General features: G+C 36.8%; 1 protein-coding gene across 6 annotated transcripts in view; it reads left to right on the forward strand.

The window, feature by feature from the left end:
• The first annotated feature begins 763 nt into the window (after positions 1 to 763).
• Positions 764 to 24,554, forward strand: part of mib1 (MIB E3 ubiquitin protein ligase 1) — a 72,933-nt gene continuing 49,142 nt past the window's right edge. For all 6 annotated transcript variants that reach the window (XM_079876018.1, XM_079876020.1, XM_079876022.1 and 3 more), the window contains exons 1-9: positions 764 to 2,035; positions 3,071 to 3,242; positions 9,357 to 9,486; positions 15,253 to 15,357; positions 15,946 to 16,012; positions 17,374 to 17,578; positions 18,514 to 18,697; positions 19,892 to 20,036; positions 21,216 to 21,349. In XM_079876018.1, coding sequence (XP_079732144.1) covers positions 1,807 to 2,035; positions 3,071 to 3,242; positions 9,357 to 9,486; positions 15,253 to 15,357; positions 15,946 to 16,012; positions 17,374 to 17,578; positions 18,514 to 18,697; positions 19,892 to 20,036; positions 21,216 to 21,349 — 1,371 coding nt within the window. In that variant the 5' untranslated portion in view covers positions 764 to 1,806. The remainder of the gene's footprint in view (positions 2,036 to 3,070; positions 3,243 to 9,356; positions 9,487 to 15,252; positions 15,358 to 15,945; positions 16,013 to 17,373; positions 17,579 to 18,513; positions 18,698 to 19,891; positions 20,037 to 21,215; positions 21,350 to 24,554) is intronic.

A 24,554-nucleotide genomic window follows, 5' to 3' on the forward strand; every position in this document is an offset into this window, starting at 1 on the left:
GTATATAAGCAGTAGGCTTTCTTTTTAAAAGTTATTCAGAACTCTTGTTAATTTTATATCTTATAAATTATATTTTTATAAATTATTTTTACTTCTTATGCATCTGTTGTGATTTAATGAATATTCTAATTAATTTTCTATGTAAAGCACTTTGCTTTCATTGTGTATGAAATGTGCTTTATAAATAAACTTGCCTTGCCTTGTCTAAATTAATAATGTATTGCCATTGTGTGAATAATATGTAATCATGTAATCAGTCAAAAGTAATGTAATCTAATTACACTTAATTTTTGGAATCTGATTATGCAATCCAGATTACAATAGTTATATATGATTGTTAAATTTGTCTTAATATGAAATATATATATATATATATATATATATATATATATATATATATATGTTGTCTTAAATTAAGAAATGCATGCCTGAGCTACAAGCAATCAGTGCTACTGAAAAACTGACTTTGATTTTATATTTGACTCTGAAGTTGCATCTAGGATTTAGGTTTTAAAAATAACACCAAAAAAATAATTCCATACAGAACGTTTTAATGGTATATTGTGATGTGACATAAATTGTTTAAATACACTACTGCAATATAATATAAATATATAATAATGATGCTTGACACACATTGAGAGTGAAAGAATGGGACAGACCCCGCAAATTCTTTTGTGTCTGGGCTCTGCTCACTTTAAATCCTGACGTGACGTCATTTTACGCCACGGGAACTGCTTGGATCCCAAACAGTCCCACCTCCACTGGCTCGAGCTCTGAATCTGATTGACAATAATGGCGACGCGATCGTCTTGAGTTGCACCTCAATGAAACATCTCCCAAGAGCGCATTTCACCAATCCTTTGTCATTACCTGGACTTAAAGATCGCTTTTAAGGATATATTGCAGAAATCATCTCCGGATCCTTTTCGATCAGGAAATATTAAGTTCCGCTGCTGGTGTAATTTTTTGGGGAAAGCACTAACAAAGGTCTCTTCATCCGTGGCGATGTGGCTGCTGTTTACAGACCCGTGCGTGCATTTGTTTCGGGCATGAAGAAATGCGACTACTTCACCTACAGCCATTCATTTAGCAATCCTGTTTCCATTAAAAACCAGGAAGCTTTGGTGAAAGTGGATTAGCTGCACTGGAAGCTCTTCTGCCGTTTGCAGACGCTTTCCACGGACAGCGGCTCGCGCAGACCTTCGGGATCGCGTCACGCGAAGTTGGACCATCTGTTGAACGTTTGCGAACGCACGGCAAAGTTCGCCAAACAATTTAGTACATTACACGATAAAACAACGATTATTTTTTTCTAAACCGAAAGTTTTTGTTGCGTTTTTGCTAACGTCAAGTAACCGCTCATAACTTTAGGAAGGTTAGCTGTAGCTGGTTAGCCCGGACTAGCTAACTGGCCTTTGCTAAAAAAAAAAACGGGGCGTTAGAGACTGAAATTGACCGTTTTGCCAACATTTTCCACAACATTGCTGTCAGTATAATTGGGAATTACCAAGTAAATTTGCTTACTCTACCACGCAAACAACTTAGAGGTTACATTTATATGTATCTATGTAACTAAACTAACTGTTTAAATGTTTAGTCAGTTTATCAATAGACATTAATTTTTATGAATTAACCAAACAAGGGCATCCCTTTTCTTGTCCATACCGCTAAATTGTCCTCTTTCACTGGCCATTGACCCATATGTAAGACGGGACGAATTAGTTCATTTATAACCATATTTTCTGAGCTGGCTTAACGGCTAGACATAATTAAGTTACATATTATCGTAACGTCTGCTCGTAAATGACCACCGGTAGGAATAACCGAGTCATGATGGAAGGAGTGGGGGCTCGAGTTATCCGCGGTCCTGACTGGAAGTGGGGTAAACAGGACGGGGGAGAGGGGCACGTCGGCACCGTCAGGAGTTTTGAGAGTCCGGAGGAGGTGGTGGTGGTTTGGGACAACGGCACCGCCGCCAATTACCGCTGCTCGGGAGCCTATGATGTGAGGATATTGGACAGTGCGCCCACAGGTGAGAGAGACCGCTTACCCTAGTCTAGGACTGATCCGGTCAGGTGCGTCTGTCACGTGACATAAACAACCACATTGATTTGAACGTTAAACGCAAACGTGCAAAATAGCGACCGATTGTCTTAACAAATTGTTTTAGGTTACTTTTGACGTGGTTCGTTATCACATATATTTGAATAAGATTATTTTGTACCGTATTCATATATAAAACGACTAGAAAATATATTCTTTATACAGTTTCTTTATTTATTTTAACGTGTTCTTGTGACACGTTACATATAGGCTACTTGTGTTAATAATAACTATAAAGTAGGCATGATTACATGCAACTAACCCTAAACCAAACCCTAACCCTATAGTAAATACATGTACTTAATTAATATTACTCTATTTAAATGTATATTTACACTGTAACAGGGATACATTAGAATAAAGGGTTACACTTTATTTGAAGGTGTCATTGTTACAGTGTAATTATATATTTGAGTACTGAGTAATATTAATTAACTACTTGTACTTACTATAGGGTTAGGATTAGGGTTTGGTTGAGGGTTAGTTGCAATGTAATTATCCATCACTTACTGTTATTACTATGGTAAGTACAATGTAACAAGGACACTGTAAAATAAAGTGCTACCAAATAGCCTACAGTGTAACCAAAAACAGAATTTATATAAAAATATTAGGAAAGAAAATACATTCCATTCTGTATCAACAACATGAATGAAGTGCATTAAACTGGGATTTTGGAGGAACTGCAGGGGATTTGTGATGAAAAGCTTATAATTATATTTTATTTGTATACCTGCATGTCAAGTGACCATTAATAACATCTGAGAATCAATAAGTTATGAATAATTTACTGTCATTGTGTGAATATGTAATCATTGAATTAATAAAGTAATTGTAATCTGATGAGTATTTTAAAAAGTAATCTGACTACAAGTAATTTTTGGAATCGGAGTATGTAATCCAGATTACAAATGCAGGTGGAAGTCAACTCCCTTGTCTTATGCGTGTAATTGCGATGTTGCAGGAATCAAGCACGACGGCACCATGTGTGACACCTGTCGGCAGCAGCCCATCATCGGGATCCGGTGGAAATGCGCAGAGTGCACCAACTATGACCTCTGCACCACCTGTTACCATGGTGACAAACACCATCTGCGCCACAGGTTCTACCGCATCACCACCCCGGGTAGTGAGAGGTGAGTGTGGCTTTCCTCCCTGTGGTCTTCACTCATTGACATTATTCCCTCTGTGGATGAGGGAGCTTCTCTGGCCAGTTTCAGACCCAGCATGCAACATTTTCTTCAGTTATGGGCTGTTGCGCAGCGACAGGTACGACAGGATTTCAGTGGGACTACCAACTTTTAATTGGTGGCGCAGACCAGTTTGCATCATTGGTCGGAGTGTGTGTCAACAATCTAAATGCAAGCCTTAGGTCTCAGTTGGATAGTGCATGACGTTAAAGCCGGCCCACTGGTCTTGATTTAGTTGGTTTTGACTTGAGGGACATTGCACTGTCATGTCTACCTGCGCCCAGTTGTAATAAAAGTCTCTGGAGAAGAATTATCCAGATTTGGAAATCACAGGTTTTGCTATCCAGGATCAGCTAACGCATCTTGCTTTTGCGCATTTTTATTAAGCAACATTAGCTAGCATCACCCTGGTCCAGATACATACATGTATCATTTTATGGGGACAACATTTTTTTTTTTTCTTCTTTACTGTGCTGAAATTCTTCATAGATGGCCTACTTTATCTACAGTCACAGTTAAACAAATCAAGTGAAAATGCAAATGTTGTATTATTTCACCAATTTTAAAGTTTTATTACATTTTGTTCCCAATGTCCATCCTGAATCAATGATGGTATCCCTAATATCCTTCCAAAAAGTTTTGAACGACACATACTAAAGTGTCTGACTTCGCATTAAAATCTCTTCTACCTACTGAAGGTTGTTTGATCAAGACTTGATTTTGTGGTCCAATCCAATTTCAGAATCCCTGTTTTCTTTTGAAATCTCTACATTTTCTAGATTTGATCCAATTGGATAACCGAACTCCAGTCAAATGTCTTTTGATCAACCGATCCCTGGTGTCTTCCATGCTTGTTTGGTCATTTTTTAGCAAGTTCTTATGTTTCCTCTTGCTCCAGCCTATTGAATTTCCATGTTATGACATGAAATGCTTTTCCTTTGACATTCACTGCAGTTTTAGTGTGATACATAAGTTAGCCTACTCTATATTAATTACTTGTCAGCTGGTGTATAATAGCAAATTAATTCACATCTAACCTAATGACAGGTAAATTACTAGCCAATCAAATTGCTTCATGCATCATTCTTGTTGTTATCCACCATTTTGTTTGTGTGCGACATACCTCATTTTTTTTTGGCAAATTCCCAACATTATGGTAAAAAAGTTGCTGTTATGGTGCATGTAACTGGGATACGAGGTATCCAGAGAGGCTAGTGAATGAAGTTTGGTTTGTCACGTTTCCAAATTCAACCGGTAAGCTCGAAAAAATGCAAAAGTTGGATCAGACTGCGTTAGTAGACCGTATGAACAAGTAAACTTGCAAATTTTAAACAAATGTCCAAAATAAATCATCTCTACATTTCCACCGAGGTGGTAGTAGTAGAATACAGTAGTAGAAAATAGTACAGTATGGTGCATGTTTTTAGAAATGCGAATAATTGGTTTAAATAGCATTTATCACTCTTTACGACATTGGCTTTTAATAATTTTGCACTTCCATTATAATTTTTTTCCAGACTATATAAATATGGCCAAAATTAATTTTAATTTATGAAACACATTATTAACTCTTCCGCTACACATTTTCTTTGGTTAAATTACAAGAGGGAATCTAAAAGTGTTAAGTCAGACTGTCAACATGTCATAAATATTGACATTAACACTGTTTTCTTGTCTTCTACCATTATATTTGTGACCCGTGCTGGCAAAATGAGTCGTAATGAGCAACTTAGTTGTTGTTATTTTCACATTCTCTATTAAGAAACCTTTAAATTGATGTAGCCTATGATTTGTTAGACAGAAAAAATGACTGCGCTACACTTGTTTGAAGTCGATAGAGTCAGCAGTCAATTTTTTTGAAAAATTGATTTTCTGAAGGTTCCAAAACAAAATCACCTAGAAACCATACCTTAAAATCCCTGGTAATAACACCAAAATTCGGCACACACCAAGTCAAACCCAAATATTTATAGAAAAAATATTTATTCAACTTTTCCCATGATACCCTTTCACACATACAGTCTTTACTGGTAAATTACCGGTAACAGATCATATGTGAACAGGACCTTTTCAAATATACCGGCAAATTTGTTCCGGCAATTTACCAGTAAGGTTAGTTGTAACATTACCAGTAAATTACCAGTATATACCAGTATATGTATATACCACTTTAGGGTAACACTTTATTTTACAGTTGCATATTTTACATGTACTTACCATAATAATAACAGTAAATTATGCATAATTACATGCAACTTACCCTCAACCAAATCCTAATCCAACCCTAACCCCTATAGTAAGTACATGTAGTTGCTTAATATTACTCAGTACATAAATATATAATTACACTGTAACAATGACACCTTAAAATAAAGTGTAACCCCACTTTATTCTGTGTGAAGGCGGAATAAAGATTACCAGTATTTTGCACGTACGAGGTCAGAACACGCTGACGTAAGAAGTGATTTGGGCCAATCAGAAGAATTAAAAGAGTAACGGCTCTGGGCCATTCATAAAATGACAACGCAGATAACGCTTTTAACTCAGCACTGTTTACAAATGTCTTCAAATGGGAGGGACACCGAAACTAAAGCTCTTCTCCTCGTCCGGGCGGATGAAGAGATTTGTCAACAACTTAGAGGAACAGTTAGCGATACTGTCACGTACGGTAAAATAACTAGCCTTCTTCAAGAGCAAGGCATAAACAGGAGCAAAAGTCAAGCAAGAGCAAGTCAAAAACACTTAGGCTAAAGTACACAACTTTTTTTTAGCCACAGGTGACACAGCATATCCTTTTCCATTGTTTTTGTTTTGGTTCTTCTAGACTAGGCTATGCTTGCAATGGCGGTACTTTTCTTCTTTTATCCTTCCAAGCGAATGTCCTATCCAGTAAATGACACGACTCAGTGCTGCCCTCTGACGATTTGTAGAGTACAGAAAAGCAATTGTACTGCGCATGTGTCGAACTCATCCATTCACGCTCATCCGCGGTACACGACTGTGCACAAGACGAAGCGTAACGCTGAAAATGAAGTATACCCGGGTCTTTATTTACAGGCTGCCAGGAATAGCCTAGTTTTTTTTTGCGCATTGAATCTAGAAATTTGAGCTGCTGTTTTGTTCCTAGAGTTGCCATCTATTCCTTTTGAATGGCTTGAGTAACGTCTCTTTCAGTGTTTCCATATGGTAAGGCTATTAAGAAGTCTAGCAGTTGTTTAGACGTCTCTCGTGTCGGGCGTCCATAACTGCCCTCAACATGAGCTCAAAGAAACAATAGGTCAGCTCAACAGCTGGTCTCCTTTCAACTAAGTGTGCCTCTATTCCCCTCGTGAGAATGGCTAAGTACAACACACAAAGACAGTAGTGAAGCCAGGCCTTTTTGCAGGGAGTTTCCCTTGGCAGCTGCTCTCTCATGCTGTGGTTTCCAGCTGCTTTAAAGATGCAGATGATCTTAAAGGGATAGTTCACCCCAAAATGAGAATATTGTCATCATTTGCTCGCCCTCAAGTTGTTCCGAGTTATTTTCTTATGTTGAACAAACACAAAAGAAGGTATTTTGAAGAATGTTGATAATCAAACAGTTGATGGGAGCTTTGACTAACATAGTAGGAAAAATAATTACTATGGAAGTCAATTGCTATGGTCAACTATCTGGTAACATTCTTCAAAATATCTTCTTTTGTGTTCAACAGAAGAAAGAAACTCATACAGGTTTTGAGCAATATGAGGGTGAGTAGATGACAATTTTCATTTTTGGGTGAACTATCCCTTTAATATTCCACATATGCTAAAACAGTATATACACATTTCCTGATAAAAAAACTAGGGGTGTGGTTAAAATCAGTCTCAGCCAATGGACTAAAACACACATTTTTTTCGGTGGTGACGTGAAAATGCGGGACACATTTTTTTTACATAAAGTTTCAAGATTTAAAAATAAAATATAAAATAAATGTTGTTCTTTTACTTCACTTTTTAAAAGCAATCAAAAAGATATTTTTAAAAACAACAATGGAAAAAAGAAAAAGAAAAACATTTCAATATTATTTTCACAAGTTGAAATTTAGGGGTTAGGGTTCGGGACAGCCACCTCCCAATTGAAAGTACTCAATAAATGATGATTTTATATATATTAAGCTTACTGATATTTTAAATATTATTGTGGGATTCAATAGATAGGCTAATAGAAGGATCTTTGTAAACATCTAAAATTTTAATACTTCTTTAATAATTCTATTTAAATGTGTTTTTTGTTTGTGGGACAGCAGTTTGCACCAATTCTGTAGAATGGCCCATATATATATATATATATATATATATATATATATATATATATATATATATATATATATATATATATATATATATATATATATATATATATATATATATATATATATATATATATATATATATATATATATATAATATTATTATTATTATTATTATTATTATAATATATATTTTTTTATTATCATTATTATTATTCATATTTTTTATTATTATTATTATTTTTCAAAGTTATGTTTTTGGCCTTTTTGTGCCTTTTATTGGATAGGACAGTAGAGATTTTGACAGGAAAGCGTGGGAGAGGGGTTCAGGATCGGCAAAGGACCTCGAGCTGGGAATCGAACTCGGGTGGCCGGAGAGTTGCGCTATATGTCGGCACGCTAACCACGAGGCTATCGGCGCCGACAATATTGCCATTTTAAAAATGAACATGTCAGCAAAGCTGGAGAACCCGAGACGGTCTGCTGTGGTTCAGCATGGGGCAACTTCCAGATGGCAGACAAGTTCTCTTGGAGAAACAGAAACAATAAGAGATGTTAAACATTATACAGGACTTTTCATTCTGGGTGCATTGCAGGTTTCAGGAGACATCAGAGGTTTAAAGTAAATCGAGTAGTACAATATAATGACAATCCAACAGTGGAAGCAAGAAGTTACGGTAACGCTTTCTATGAAGCCCATGCTTATAATGAATTATAGCTCTTATTTATAAGCAAGTATTACTGTTCTATAAATATATTTATAAAGACTCATTAAGACCTGTACTGCATTATAAGAACAGTTATAGTTACATCTATATTATTTTATATTAAGTCATGCATTTGCTTTTTTCAGTGCGTATGCTCATAATCCATTATACACTGATTTATACGTATTAATTAGTCAGTTGTATGGTTTCATGAATGTATTTATATAGAATGCAACGATATTAATTACAATGACTTTTTAGTAATTCAGATTTATATCTGTCAAATAAGTGAATACATTGTTATTAATAGCCATGTTGTGTTCTTATAAATAATTATTGTGAGTGATAATACAGTTACTAACCAATATAAATGCATCATTGATGGCTTTAAGGAAAGTGAAAACATGGGATACAATTTTCCTAAAGCTAATGTTAAGAAATCATGAAGATGTGCTCATTATACATTAAGTTGTTTACTTGTTATTGAAAATAATGAAGAGTGATTCCTGTAATAAAATAATGGGGAAAAAACACCAAAACTATTAATACAAAGTTGATTTTTAAAAAAAATCTTTTTTAATGTTACATACTAGCAAAACCATGCAAATGGCAAAAGGAGATAGAGATTTTAACAAATCAAAATTATCATTCATGACCTCTAATGCAAACATTAGCCATTAAAGACATAATTGATAACTAATTGGTACAGCAAACAAGTGTCTCTAGAACTGTTTTATATTTGATCTTTTATAAATCAGTGTATAATGGATTATGAGCATGCACATTGAAAAAGCAAATGCATGACTTATAATTATAAAAATAATATAGATGAAACTATAACTGTTCTTATAACGCAGTATAGGTCTTAATGAGTCTTTATAAATATATTTATAGAATAGTAATACTTATAAATTAGTGTCAATGGGGCTATAATTCATTATAAGCATGGGCTTCATAGAAAGTGTTACCGAAGTTACTTCTCCACCTCTAACTAGGAGCAAAACTTATGCTCTAATGTTCCAACGCATAACTTCTGTACTCTTGCCATTTGCTTTGTAACATTCTTGTATGTTTTTGCACAGAGTTCTTTTGGAATCTCGTCGCAAGTCAAAGAAGATCACGGCCCGGGGCATCTTCGCAGGAGGACGGGTGGTGCGGGGAGTGGATTGGCAGTGGGAGGATCAGGATGGCGGGAATGGAAGAAGAGGGAAGGTAATGCCTCAACATGTTTGGCTATGCTCACCCTTCTTGACTCATCATTTATTAGATGAAAAACATTCCCTCTATCAAGTATAGACACTGTGTGTTGTGCTCATGCATGTTAGTTGAAGCAAAATGAGATGGTGCCACTACAAGCCTGTTACATTATTAATCTACATTTATTTAGCAGATGTGATTATCCAAAGCAACTTAAACCATACAGCATAAAAGATTCATCATATATGAGCAGTAACATGAGAAGTTATTGTTTTTTTTTGTTTTTTCAATTTCACGCACTAGTCATTACTTAAACTATTTATATATATATAAAGATAAATCTGGCCTAATGATTTAAAATATACTACAAGTGCAAATATAGGGTTGAACTGGAGAGTTGTTGAAATCCCTCTCAATGGCCAACTAAACACCCAGGGTGTGTTATTGCCACTTTTTTTAATGCGAAGCCATTGATATCTGACATTTAAACCAATGGAAAGTCATTTCAACTAGTTGACACACACTTTCTGCAGTTTAAAAAGTGTTTTAAAAGCATTTTAAAATGGTACATTTATTGGTACATGATTTTAAAGGGGTCATGAACTGCATTTATTTTTATTTTGTAATGATCTCTGAGGTCCAGTTATGATGTTATCAAGATTTTTATACCAAAAACATCCTAATTTAGAAGTAATAAGCTATTTTCTATCCTGTTTTTGATCCTTTCTTTCTAACACTCCGTTTTGATGGGCATCACGTTCAAGACTTGGAAGTAAACGCCCACTGCTATGATGGGGTAACAGTTTTGCATATTAAATAATTATCAATGTCCCAGCCATTGCACGCGTGGAATTGTTTTGAAAATGCCCGATGTTGAAATGTATCTCGTTACAAAGTTGAAACATTTACCAGCAATATGAAACATTTATGCGTGTTGCATATGCTTTGTAAGTCTTGTTTGTGGCAAATAAAGTTTAAAGAACTTTATATTCTTTATATATTGTTATAATAATTTACACTCTCTTCACATCCTGATAGCAATCAATAATAGAAGTGGTCTAAATTATAAAAACATGTGCATATATCTTCGATGGAAGTCTCAGGACCAAAAAAAATGTTGTCCAGTCATTGCATTCAGTCTGAACGCAGTGATATGATGTCCTACCTGCCTGTCAACATATGTATTTCCATACCTCCGCGCACCTGCTCGCGCAGACATCACACGTCATATATGCAGAGTTGTAGACATACAGCCACAGAGCGCCAAAAACAAACATAGGCGGTCTTTTACAGCTCCTCTTGAACCAAAACATCAATTATGCTGTTCATGCCATGTCATAACCGTAATTACGAGATGGCAACCCATGACTTTTCTACCCGGAGCTGTTCATGTCCTCAAACTTGGATTTATGCCTTTTTTATGTCAGCGCCGAAAAATCTGCAGCAGTCAGGTGTCCATGTCAGAGCTCTGTAAGTGGTTTACGTTCATTATTATTGTAATGTTTTTACGCCTTTAGGAATTTAACGCCTTCTCTTGTCTCGTAACGCTTTGAAGATGAACTCTTAATGTGTTTTGAAGAAGGTGTGGCTTTGGAGACTCTGAAGGGAGGGTGGGATCTTATGCTTTCAAAGCTAGCTTGCTATTGCTAGCCACTCCGAAATTGCCTACACTAGCTTTAAAGTCCCCCTGTTGTCAATCATTTTATCCCTTAAAACTCTTCTCTGATCACCAAAATGACATATTTAAATGTTCTTTGAAAAAATGTCATGCCTTAAAATAGCTTAAATGTAACTCCACACTCTTGCCTCATTTAGTATACACGGTTCTATGAATATGCAAATTAGCCCCGCCTCCACTCACTCACACCAGCTCAGAGATCCACTCGTTGACGATCACACGTTGATGTGATTGGTTACAAGGTAGTTTTGGACGCCAGATGATAAAATTAAACATATTGTAATGTCTTACTGATGACAAAACAGATGTCGCTCACTGAAGCTTTTATTCAGGATTTCAGCAAATGATTTCAATCAAAACAATAGCAAAAGCAGCATTCCCTACATTGCTTTCTACCGTATCCGAAAATCCAACGCATTAACCCCGTAAATTACGAAGCAAAGGAATGAACAGCAAATTACAACTATCACAATATTCAGTTTAACTGCAGCGCTACAGTATAAATACTCAATACAAATCAAACAGTCTGTATCAGACAAAGCAATAGTGACATAGCGAATAGTAAAAACACTGTTGATCGCACTTGTGTGTTGCGCCATTACTGTTAAGTCCAATGTTGTTGGCACTGCATCAGTTTCTTTTCAGTTTCTCTGAAAAGCCTGCGTCAAACTCTCGTTTAAAAACCAATCTGCAGTAAAATGAAGCAAACAAACGAACAGTGTGTTACTGACTTAGGCATTGATCTTCTGCTGAGGCAGTCTTTTGTCGCTCTATGACTTAATGTGACAAAATCCAAAATGAATCGTTTTACAAGCTTGGCTTCAATAAAAGCTGTTTTTCGACTAGCGAGCAAGTTTTGAGTTCTGAAACTTGCAGGATATTTTATAGTACATGACCTCTTATATGTCAAAAGATCAGGGGAAATTTGATTTCTCAATTCATGACCCCTTTAAGTCTTTTCAGTAACCTCTTTCCTAGTTGTATTCTAGTGTTAGGCGCGTTTAGAGTTTTCATTGTAATAATTTAGTGCTCTATTGCTCTCTTTTGCTTATTGACGAACCTGCAAAGCCCAATTAGAGAACAGTAATTTTTAAAATGTATTTGTACTAGTGCTGCTTCCGATTGAAGATTTTTCATGTATATCGCCTAATAATAGCGCTGTTTTATTCTAGGCTAACATTAATGTTAGAGCAAGCAGCCATTTTAAAATAGCTAATGTTAGGCTAATATCATTTTTCAAATGATAAGCCATGTTTGATGTCGATGAATGAAAGGCGAAGGTTTGGATTTCCTGCCCAACATAACTACCACATGGACCAGGTGTTAGTGTTTTTTCTGTCAGACTGTATGACTTCGCCAATTCCTGTGGAGTTTTTTTGTTTTTTTGCAACTAACCGACATTAAAATTTGTCGACTAAGCCGTTTAGTTGACTATTAGGGGTTGTACACATTGTCCCAGTAGGAAACCATTTTTGTGTAATTTAGTGTACTTAACTTTTTTTAGGACCATAATGCCTTTTGCTGCTCTGTTTTAATGGCATATTTTCCACCAAGAGTAATGACACTTTAAAAAAAAGTACTGTGCAAGTCAACTATTTGTTTGGTCTTTGGATTATCAGATATTTCAGGCCACTCCAGTTAAATGTATTTAAAGAGTGCTCTCAAACACACTTCCTTTAAAGCGAGAGCCTTCTTCAAGCCTACTTCACCATTTGTAATTAGAGCAGCATTTCTGTCACTGCGATTGGCACGCTGAATGGCATGTCTGGTGGTGGAACTCTGCTTGTTTAGTGTTTTTGTTATTTTTAGCTTTTTTACCATTACATAATATTTCAAACTCATAGCTGTTGAAATGCTTTGTATGGTTAAGAAGGGCTTGCAAATTGCATAAGACAAATTGAGAATCAGACTATTCTAATGTTTTCTGTATTTATTTGTTGGATTCTGTGACTGAAGTTTCATATGGTACATTATTGTGGAGGAAATCTTAGCATGTTTGACAGTGGATCATTAAACACAACTGACATTTGAGGCAAGTTGGACTTTCTGTTGTTTTAAGCTCACTGCTTAAAGTCTGCAGGAAATTAAAATTCAGTCTATTTTCTAAATGTGTGTTATGGATCATCTTAGGTCCTGTTTACACCTTGTATTAAAGCCCCCCTGAAATCAAAATTTAGCTTTAAGTATGAATATGTTAGCCTTAAGGTAATGAATAAGCTGGTGTGTTCCAAAACAATGACAAAATTCGCATTTAGGAGATATAAGCATTCAAAACTTTGTCTCTCACTTACACTAAAATGGATCACGGTTTTTTATGACATCACCGCAGACTTCAGCTTCTTACCAGATTTTCTGTCCAATCAAATGCTCTCTATAATCTAAAGCTCCGCCCCCTATGCTATAAACACCACCTGGCCAAAGCAACCGTTGACGCGTCACAGAGCAATATGGATTGGAGATGCATGTTTGGTTGCTCAAATCGAGTTTTATACCGTTTATGCTGTACGTTGGTTAATTTAATTCACACCGCTACTATTGAATCCAACATATTATCAGCGCTCGGGTTCGCTTCAATGGTGCGGTCAAGTACGACTTGCAGTCTGTGAGGTAAACTAAACGCTATTGGCTATTTGAAAAGGGGAGGAGCCATTCAATATGTCCGCTGTTTCAGTGGAAATTACGTCAATGCATCATTCAAAGCTGCGCGATCCAAGGTACTTCAGCGGGCCTTAAAGAAGCATTTTCTTCAATCTGGTCACAAGTGAATGATGCTAAATACAAGTGTAAACGGAGTCTAAAACGTTTTGAGTTTGTCAACTTTTGAGCACTTCCAGAGGTAGTCGAAAACGCATTTGACCGGATTGCTTTCGTAGTGTAAACGCTCATGTGGTCGAACGTTCGAACATCCACAAAAGACCATCTACTCTCCGTCTACTGACCTAATGAGTAAACATAATGGGAAGCGCACTAGCCAGACGGGATTTATACTTTTTCGGCTGAAGACCCAAGTACGTACCCTGGAAATCCAGAGTTCTCGCGAGAGCACAAATTGAATTTGCTCAGCGAGTTACTCTGGCGTCTAGTAATGATGCTCATTAAATATGCCCTAGTATCCAAGCTGCACCAATCACATGGGGTTATCTGATATAGGTGGGCCAGAGGCGAGCTAAACAGATGACGACAGCGCTGTGAGGTCGAATTCATTAGTAAACATTGCAAGATGGCTATGGATGAACACCAGTTGTTTGAAACGGCTTTGGCCGCTACAATGAACGAGTTAGACTAGGCTTTTTATCTAAAAGAGGAACAGAAGACGGCGCTCGAATCGTTCCTTTGCAAGAAGGGCGTTTTTGCTGTTTTGACGACCGGATACGGTAAGAGTATAATCTACCAGTTAGCTCCGCTGGTAGCTAAGCGTATGGGGCTTGTTGTTGTGATTGGTCGTAGTGTTATCCAATTGCGTGCAGTGAGATTTTCAAATGCACGCTTGGTGCCGCCCCTCGAGCTGGCCGATTTTCATTAGTCGATGCCAGACCATTAATCTTTCAGATTTGGGTCTGGATTTCCAGGCTACCAAGTATGGTTTAAAGACGAAAAACATACCAAGCACAAATGTTCTCTCACCATTCCTGCAGGACTTCTCCACTCATTTAGTCTGCTTAAATTGCCGCTCAAGCTCACGTTCATCTGCCTCCACTTTTGCACGCGGCGGCCACATCTCAAAATCCAATCAACAAACCAAGTCCTCACCCTACTATTCCAATCACAATACGGAAGAAAAAATCTGTTGCTACTTCCATTTCATTGCGACTTTAAAGTCAAGCCAAAGACAAGCTGCTTAAAATAAGCATATAATTACCATTCAGTGGCATTTTTTGTTGTTGTAATTTTATAGTTTCACACAATGTCTATATTGGGATATCCATTGTTTCAACCTTTTTTCCATTGAATAATGTGTTTGTTAGTTGCATTAATCAGACTTTAGACTGCTTTAGTCATGTGACTGAAGTAAGGGATATTTAGTAACTCTTTGAATTTCTTGTCATCTGCATGACTTCCTCTTCTCTTTGCTCTTTTTTTTTTACCATCCTCCTCTGTTTCAGGTGACAGAGATCCAGGACTGGAGTGCTGCCAGCCCCCACAGCGCAGCCTACGTCCTCTGGGACAACGGGGCCAAGAACCTCTACCGAGTGGGATTCGAGGGCATGGTGAGCCACCCCCATCGCTATATACATACACAAAAGACTGCAGTTAACTGGCCTTTGTGTTGCTACCCACCCCCCCCCCCCCCCGCGCGCACAATGCACCACACACAGACCAGCATCCCATAAGCTGGGCTTCTTTATAAGAGCCATGTGCGGGGCAGGCATTGTGAGGGGCAGCTGGGTGAGCTATCTGCATGATAAAAGAAATCTGTCCCCTTTCTGTCTCTTCACAAGAGAGCGAGAATCAACATGAACACCAAAGGCAAAGAGAGCAATGGGAGTGGCCTGCGTAAAGCGTGCCTCAGTTATTGAAGTGAGAGGCTACCCATTCATTGGCTGTTCGACTTTCTGCGACGTCTGAATTTCAGCCAATCTCTTTGCAGTCGGGCTACGGCTTTTGTCTGTTATTGCTATATATCCGTAGGGTGTGCGCAGCCATCTGCCACTGGAATTATTAATTAGATTTGGATAAAGAGGATGAAGCATAGACTACTGTATCATTGAGACTGTTTAGACTTTAGGAATTTGTTAGGCACACAAAACAGTTTGAACAAATCTCTCATAATTGTCTTGTTCTGTTTTTTTTTTTAGTCTGATTTGAAATGTGTGCAAGATGCCAAAGGAGGCGCTTTTTACAGAGACCACTGTCCAGTGTTGGGTAAGCTTTAAGATGTCTAATATTATACAAATATATCATACTTGTAGGCACATTTAAGATGAATATGTTTGAGTGAAGTGTGGTTGGGTGAAGTCCTCCATTACAGTGTATTGTATGAGATGCTTCCACTAGGTGTCAGCACTAGATGCTGAGATCTTCAAACACACATATAGCTTCATTACACATTCCAGTTTAAAAGCTCTTTTGGCCCCAATCCATAATTGGCTCCTTGCTATCCAAGCCAATAACAGAAGGTTCTAAACCAAAGTGGATGAACTTTAATTAATTTCTCTTGAAACCTTAAGACATGGTCCCTCATAGCTCAACGTCTTAAGGTGTGGTCCGATTCACAGGGTCCCTATGCAGTGTTCACAGTTGAAGTTCACTTTACTAAAATGCATTCATTTGAAACGCACTGTGATGCAGACACATGCATACAAACCTTGTCAAGCGTATTGGAGTTACGGTGTGATGTATGATATATTTGTAGATGCATATGTAATGCTTCCATTTGTATTTATATAAAATATTTAATATTATAAATTGAATTAATAAAATCTGGAAAATTGCCATGCTGACATTGAAAAAGGCCATTCTCGCGCAAATCCTTTTTTATGCGGGATTGGTGGAGAGAGGAAAGTTATTCAGCCTGATTCAGACCAATTATTATATTTACCCATTATATAATACGTCAACTAATGTTAACAAATGAAATCTTATTGTAAAGTGTCACTAATTTCTTAAATTTCTTAAAAAAAATAAAAAAAATTCTTACTCGCCCCAAACTTGATGGTAGTGTATAATGTTACAAAAGCTTTCTATTAAAAACAAAACAAAACAAAAAAAACGTTAACACTTTACAATAAGGTTTATTGGTTAACATTAGTTAATGTATTAACTAATATGAACTAACAATGAACAAAACATTTGTTACAGTATTTATTAATCTTTGTTAATGTTAGTCAATAAAAATACATCGGTTCATTGTTTGTTCATGTTAGTTCACATTGACTAATGTTAACAAATACAAACTTTGATTTTAATAATGTATTAGTAAATGTTGAAATGAATATTAACTAAGATTAATAAATGCTGTAGAAGTGTTCATTCTTAGTTCATGTCAACTAAGGTAGTTATCTAATTAACCTTATTGTAAAGTGTTACCAATCGTACTGATCTAAAACGTTTGAATGGTAGTGTAGATGTACTTAAGCATGACTAGGCCATTTCAGAATTTTCTTTGTTAATTTTTTTTAAATAATTGGTCACAATAGAATAATGAATACTGGTCCCATGAGAAGTCCCTAGCTGTTCTATTGCTCTCTCGACCATCTCTCTCTCTCCTCTGTGACCTTCTGTAGGAGAACAGAATGGAAACAGGAACCCTGGAGGCCTGCAGATCGGAGACTTGGTCAACATTGATTTGGACCTGGAGATCGTTCAGTCGCTGCAGCACGGTCACGGAGGCTGGACTGATGGCATGTTTGAAACCCTCACCACCACAGGCACTGTGTGCGGCATCGATGAAGACCATGACATAGTAGTTCAATATCCTAGTGGAAACCGGTCAGTCACACGGCACCTCTGAAAAGACTGTTTACATCATCATGGGCCATACCACACTTTTCTTCTTCTTCTTCTTCTTCTTCTTCTTCTTTTGCTTTTATTTCATCGTGACAGGCACAAACTTTAAATTTATGACAAATCATATTAATATTAATGTGGATTAATAAGAATGTACATTACAATTTTACATTTTTATGTACACATCCAAGTAAATAATTGGTAACAATTATAATTGATAATTTACATAACATTACATAACAAGAAACACTTCAGATTAGTCCTCTTAGTAGCATGAAACTGCTTATATTGAGCAGTGTTTAGTGCCGGTCAACGATTAATCGCGATTAATCACATCCAAAATAAAAGTTTGTGTTTACATAATATATGTGTGTGTACAGTGTAAAATTATTTTGTATATATAAATACACACACACATGCATGTATACATTTAAGAAAAATGTGTTATTAATATGTAAAATATTTACTATTTATATATATAATATAAATTATGTATAAATATATATACATGCAAATATTTCTTAAATATGTACATGCATGTGTGTGTATTTATATATACAAAATAATTATACACTGTACACGCACATATATTATGTAAACACCAACTTTTATTTTGGATGCGATTAATCGTTGCCCAGCACTAAGAAGCTGTCTCTTTGTGTGTGTGTGTTTTTTTTTAATAGTTTCGAGGAACTTTGTGAAGTTCAGCTAATATAAATCTGATTCACTATTGTCATTGCATTGCTCAATGGACTTTTCTATGATTAATGCCCAGCTGCTGCAAAACGCTTATAACAATAGTAGATTGATTATGTTTTCCATTTAATTGTTTCCTTACTTTGTGGAATCTACAGTCGTTGAGGATCCATGAATTTCCTTTGAGTTGTAATGAACACAGACCCTTGTGTGTGTTCCAGGTGGACGTTCAACCCAGCGGTGCTCACCAAGGCAAACGTCGTACGCAGCGGAGAGGTGGCGGCTGGGGCGGAGGGAGGCAGCTCTCAGTTCCTGGTGGGAGACTTGGTCCAGATCTGCTATGACATCGACCGCATCAAACTACTCCAGAGAGGACACGGAGAGTGGGCTGAAGCTATGCTGCCAGTGAGCGTCACCCACCTCATCCTCACCCAGAAATTACAGCTCTGTCATCATTTACTCACGCTCATGTCATTTCAAGCCTGCGTGACTTCTGTGGAACGCAAAATATATTTCATTATTTTTTGCCCATACTATTTTTCAAAATGTCTATTTTGTATTCTGCTGAAGATAGTCATATAGGTTTCGAACAGCATGTGTGTAAATAAATGACACAATCTTAGTTTTTGGGTGAGCTATCCCTTTAAAGATTACTTGACGTTGTTTCTTGGCTGAGTTATGCTCTTTTATTATATAATAAGAGGACAAAAAATAAACAGGATCAGGAAATGTTGCTGGATTTAAACCCGTGTCACCCGTATTGGCACCATTGCGACACTAAGCACTAGGCCACAGCTTTTTTATTTTTTTTGTAGTATTGAGTAATGAATTTTTCTAATGAACCTAATGACCTTTTTTTTCATACTGAGACATCTGACTCAAGTCTGCACAAAAATACCTGAACAGCATGTTCAGTTGTTCATAATTCAGAAAGACGTTTACTACTACCAAGCATCTTAAATTACTTTATTTTGCCCACAAATATAATGACTCGTAAAGGCAGGCGATGATGAGACCTCATCATTGTCATAAAGACCCAGTCTGAGGCTGATGAGCATTAAATTGCAGCCACTGGCAATCCACTACCAATAACACAGTTGTTTTATTTTATCTACAGGCTGTTTCAAGCAGCTCTGCCTCCTGAAGCAGTTGATGAGATGCTGTGTGTGGCATTGGGCCTGCGTGCTTGGTTTATATTTCTTGGAACACCTCCCTTTTGTTGTCCTCAATGGACAAAGCTTAGAATTCCAATAGCTTCAGTTATGAGCCATATAGATGAGAAATGGGTCTTGCAAGCTTAGGAGCCTTTGGGTATTCTCTTTTTAAATGAGCCAATCTCAATTTTAAAAGCCAGACCTTACACTTTATTGATTTTTTTTATTCTCTTCCGACCACCACATTTCTCTCTCTCTCCCTCCACAGTACTTAGGATGTTGCTCTCAGAGGGGCGTTTGTACCCGTGCGTAACGAACAGTTTGAACACAAAGTTGTCTAGCATTCCAGACATTTCTGAGCTTTGAGGGAAAAGAAAGTGTGTTAAAAGCAGTAAATCTCGTTTAGGGCAGTCACACACTCACACATGTGTTTTCTTCTGAGCAGACTCTTGGGAAAGTGGGCAGAGTGCAGCAGATCTACTCTGACAGTGACCTGAAAGTCGAGGTGTGCGGGACGTCCTGGACGTACAATCCGGCCGCTGTCACTAAAGTGGCTCCTTCTGGATCTGCTGTTACTAATGCTTCTGGAGGTAACACACACACACAAACACTTTTCTTTTTATAAATAAATATACTGGAGAGGATAGTAAATAGTAATATATATTTAAAAAACATTTGGTCACTTATTCCCATGAACACCATTTGTGTTATTTCATAGATTTAATGACTTTACTAGTATTATTGATGGAAAAAAAGTGAAAAATTGTAATATGTAGTGGTCCTAACTGAGTGTTAGTACACATGGGTGTTTTACCCGTATCTTTTGATATCATTACATTTCAATTAGGGCTGCTCAATAGTGAGAGAATTTTTTTTACAAAATCATGTAAAAGGAATTATCTTTTATTGGAAAATTAAACATTTGATCAAACTTTGATAATAGATTTAATCTTTTCAACAGCTGAGAAGATAGTGATTAAACTATATATAGTGTCACCTGTCAAGCTCCTGAATCGTACATAGAAAATAAAAATAATAAAAACAAAGGTTGAGAAATAACATTTTTTATCCTGAAGACATTGTTTAAAGTATTCTTTTAGGGCAAAACAATTTGAGAAATACTTGATAAATGTGTCTGGTAATGGCTTGCTGGAAAGTGTTATACACATTTTAATATATTAGTTCAAAATAAACAATATAAATCATAATTATTACTATAAAATAGTCATATTGGGTCAAAAAACTGATAATGGCTTGCTGGAAAGTGTGTGTGTACATCTATATACATATATACATACACACACACAAGCCATTACCAGTTTTTGACCCAATATGGCTATTTTAAAGTAATAATTATGATTTATATTGTTTATTATTAAAGTAATAGATTAAAATGTTAAATAAATGTATTAACATTGTAATTATTTTACTGTAAAATAGAGTATTTAATAAAATAATAATTTACTTTTATAGAACAACTGTAAAATTACAATACTCATACCCATTTCTTTAGTTTCAAAACAATCAAGCTTTTCTTTTTTTCTTTTTTTTTTTTTGGTGGATAATTGCACTTAGCCATATCACAGTTTTGCTGTATCATGCAACCCTAGTTTCAATATATAGTGACATGAATTGAATTGCCAGAGGATGAAAGCGTTGTATATTTCAGCGGCGTTCAGTCAACCACAAGCAGGCATCAATCCATCAGTCATCGTGTACTGTGTATGACACTATAACAGTGTTGACAGAGAGTCCTTCTCTGCCCTCAGAGCGCCTGTCTCAGCTCCTCAAGAAACTTTTTGAGACTCAGGAGTCTGGAGACATTAATGAAGAGCTGGTGAAGGCCGCCGCCAATGGAGACCTGGCCAAAGTAGAGGACATCCTGAAGAGACCTGATGTAGACGTAAGAGTTCTACCATAACACACGCACAAACAGTTTATTTATATACAGTCAAACTAAAATGTATTCAGACACCTTCAACATTTCTCACATTATCACAGTTTACTCACTATAGTTTAGAAAATGGCAATAAAATATGACAAGAACTCAGAGTTATCAAATCAGTTGATATTTCACTGGTTTTGGCCATCCTTCTGTTAGACTGTCAAATGAATTAGGTGGAATAGCTGTCAGCTGTTAAATTTAACTACACAAATAGATAATACCAATTTAGCTCAACCAATCACCAAGCAATGCTTCATTTAGTTCAGTCTGTGGTGTTAAAAAGGTCGCATGAACAATTAAAGAAAAAAACACAAGAAAAACATGGTCAGGTCAAAGTGTCTGAATAATTTTTGGTCCCAAATTTATAAACATTGTACTGGTAGTCCACTTTATAAAGAATTTTTGGGTATAATAGGTCACTGTTTACTTTATTTTGCTATGCTCACTTACATAAATGAACTATAGTGTCCTGCACCCACTAGTAAATTATATCTGGTGTCTGAATAATTTTTGGTTTGACTGTACGTTTAAGCTTTCTGTTTTTCCCAACTGTATATTCCACATAACTATGCCTGAGTTTGCACACCCACAAAAAGCTCAGCAGATTTCCAGAGAATTCGAATGGATTCTACACATCCCCTGCATGTTTGTTTAATATTTTGGGTGGTGTCGATATGCGATATCATTTCCGTTCAAACACACCTTGCTAAATTATAGAATTTACAAGAAGAGTTAAAGACAAAAAGTCAATATTTAGTGTGATCCTTGTGACAAGACCCTATTCGACTTGATCAAATAGGTAGCGATTTTTACATTTTAGAAGTGCAAGTCAGAATTAAGAAACCTATGCAGCACGTCGTTTTTTTTGAGCGAGCAACATACTTCTCGTTTGTAGTGGGACCATTTTCTTTGAACACTGCACCTTCAGTTTTCACTGAAATCTCACAGATCAGATCAAACGCACAGTCAAAGAATGAGGGCTGCTCTTATATGTATGAGATTTCCTTTGCTCTTTTTGGGAGCTCCTATGAGCCTGAAACTAAACGAGTAGTCTAACGTGTTGAAAGTATTCAACAGCAGTTTGTATGAAGACATGGACCACATTAATTGCTTTAAATGAGGCTGAACATAACAATCAAGCAAATTTACTCTGAAAGGAAGTGTGTGCCTTCTCTTGTGCCATCTGTACATACTCCTAAAACCATGGAATTATGGTTCGTGAACTGTTGAAGAGCGTTGCTTGTGTTCATTTCAAAATGAAAATCAATTGACCACTTTCTTGAAATGTCTCAAAGCACTTGGTCTTACCACAATAATAATGGGGAAGTCTAATCGCCACGATAATAATATGATTGTGCCAAAGATTGTGCAGCATGTTTATTACAGGGAAATAAGAGGGATGTTAAAGGGATAGTTCACTTTGAAATTAAATTTTGGTATGTTTTAGCTTACCTCAAGGGCATCCAAGATGTAGGTGTCTTTTTTTCCGCAGTAGTTTCAATTTTGATATTTTTAGGTCAAACCGTTCTTGTCTGTCAGTCGTATAATGCAGGTCTATGGTCACTATCTGAAAGAGCATGCACAGAGAAGTCCAAATGAAACAATTCCCCATCGTAAGTACACATTGATGGCCTAAGACACGAAACGAGCGGTTTGTGTGAGAAAACGAACAGTATTTATATCGTTTTTACCTCTTGTATACAACCACATCCAAGTGATCTGAGGGTGCGTGCGCTTCCGGCGCTTTCTTCTTGTTTGTTTTTTACGGCGGAACGCAAACAAATATGTGCATTACCGCCACCTATCTCAGAAATGGACCATTGACACTTTCCTATACTTCTTTAACCTATCAACCGACATAAATTCCCCTTATTTACCCGCATAGAGGCTTCATAGAATTTCATTCGCTGCGTGTTCAGCTCCTCCGTCCACTCTCAGCCCCCATGACAGGAAAAAAAAAAACACGTCCAAGTGATCTGAGGGCGCGTGCGCTTCCTGGTGTGTGACGCTTGACGTGTGACAAGCGCCGGAATTAAATGAGGTTTTTTTTTTCCTGTCATGGGGGGGAAATGGTCATTTTTCTGCAGCGCCAGATGAAATTCTATGAAGCCTCTATGCGGGTAAATAAGGGGAATTTATGTCGGTTGATAGGTTAAAGAAGTATAGGAAAGTGTCAATGGTCCATTTCTGAGATAGGTGGCGGTAATGCACATATTTGTTTGCGATCCGCCGTAAAAAAAAACAAGAAGAAGAAAGCGGCGGAAGCGCACGCACCCTCAGATCACTTGGATGTGGTTGTGTACAAGAGGTAAAAACTATATAAATACTGTTCGTTTTCTCACACAAACCGCTCGTTTCGTGTCTTAGGCCATCAATGTGTACTTACGATGGGGAATTGTTTAATTTGGACTTCTCTGTGCATGCTCTTTCAGATAGTGACCATAGACCTGCATTATATGACTGACAGACAAGAACGGTTTGACCTAAAAATATCAAAATTGAAACTACTGCGGAAAAAAAGACACCTACATCTTGGATGCCCTTGAGGTAAGCTAAAACATACCAAAATTTAATTTCAAAGTGAACTATCCCTTTAATTTGAGTTTTGTTTGGAAAAGTGAGACTAGACACTAGAATGCAGTCCACGATGAACATGCGTGAAGGCAATGATCCTTGAAATGTTTTGTGGTTTTAGCAGGATTCCCATGGTCTTTGAAGACTTGAAATGTGAGGGAATTTTAAAATTGTGACTTCCAGGTTTTGGAACACACACACACACACACACACACACACACACACAGACACACACACACACGGACACACACACAGACAGACAGACAGACAGACAGACAGACACACACACACACACACACACTACCAGTCAAAAGTTTTGGATCGTAATGTTTTGAAAAGAAGTCTCTTTGGCTCACCAAGGCTGCATTTATTTGAATAATAAAAAATAAAAAAACAGTAGTATTGTGAAATATTAGTACATTTTAAAACGGCTGTTTTCAATGCGAATACACGTATACAGTAAAGTGTAATTTATTCCTGTGATAAAAGCTGCTCAAGAAACATTTCTGATTATCAATGTTGAGTATCAATGTATTGTCTACTGTTACTTACGTTTTTATTTCAGGATTCTTTGATGAATAGACAGTTC

Source organism: Squalius cephalus, assembly GCF_949319135.1.
Source record: "Squalius cephalus genome assembly, chromosome: 7".
Classification (NCBI taxonomy): domain Eukaryota; kingdom Metazoa; phylum Chordata; class Actinopteri; order Cypriniformes; family Leuciscidae; genus Squalius; species Squalius cephalus.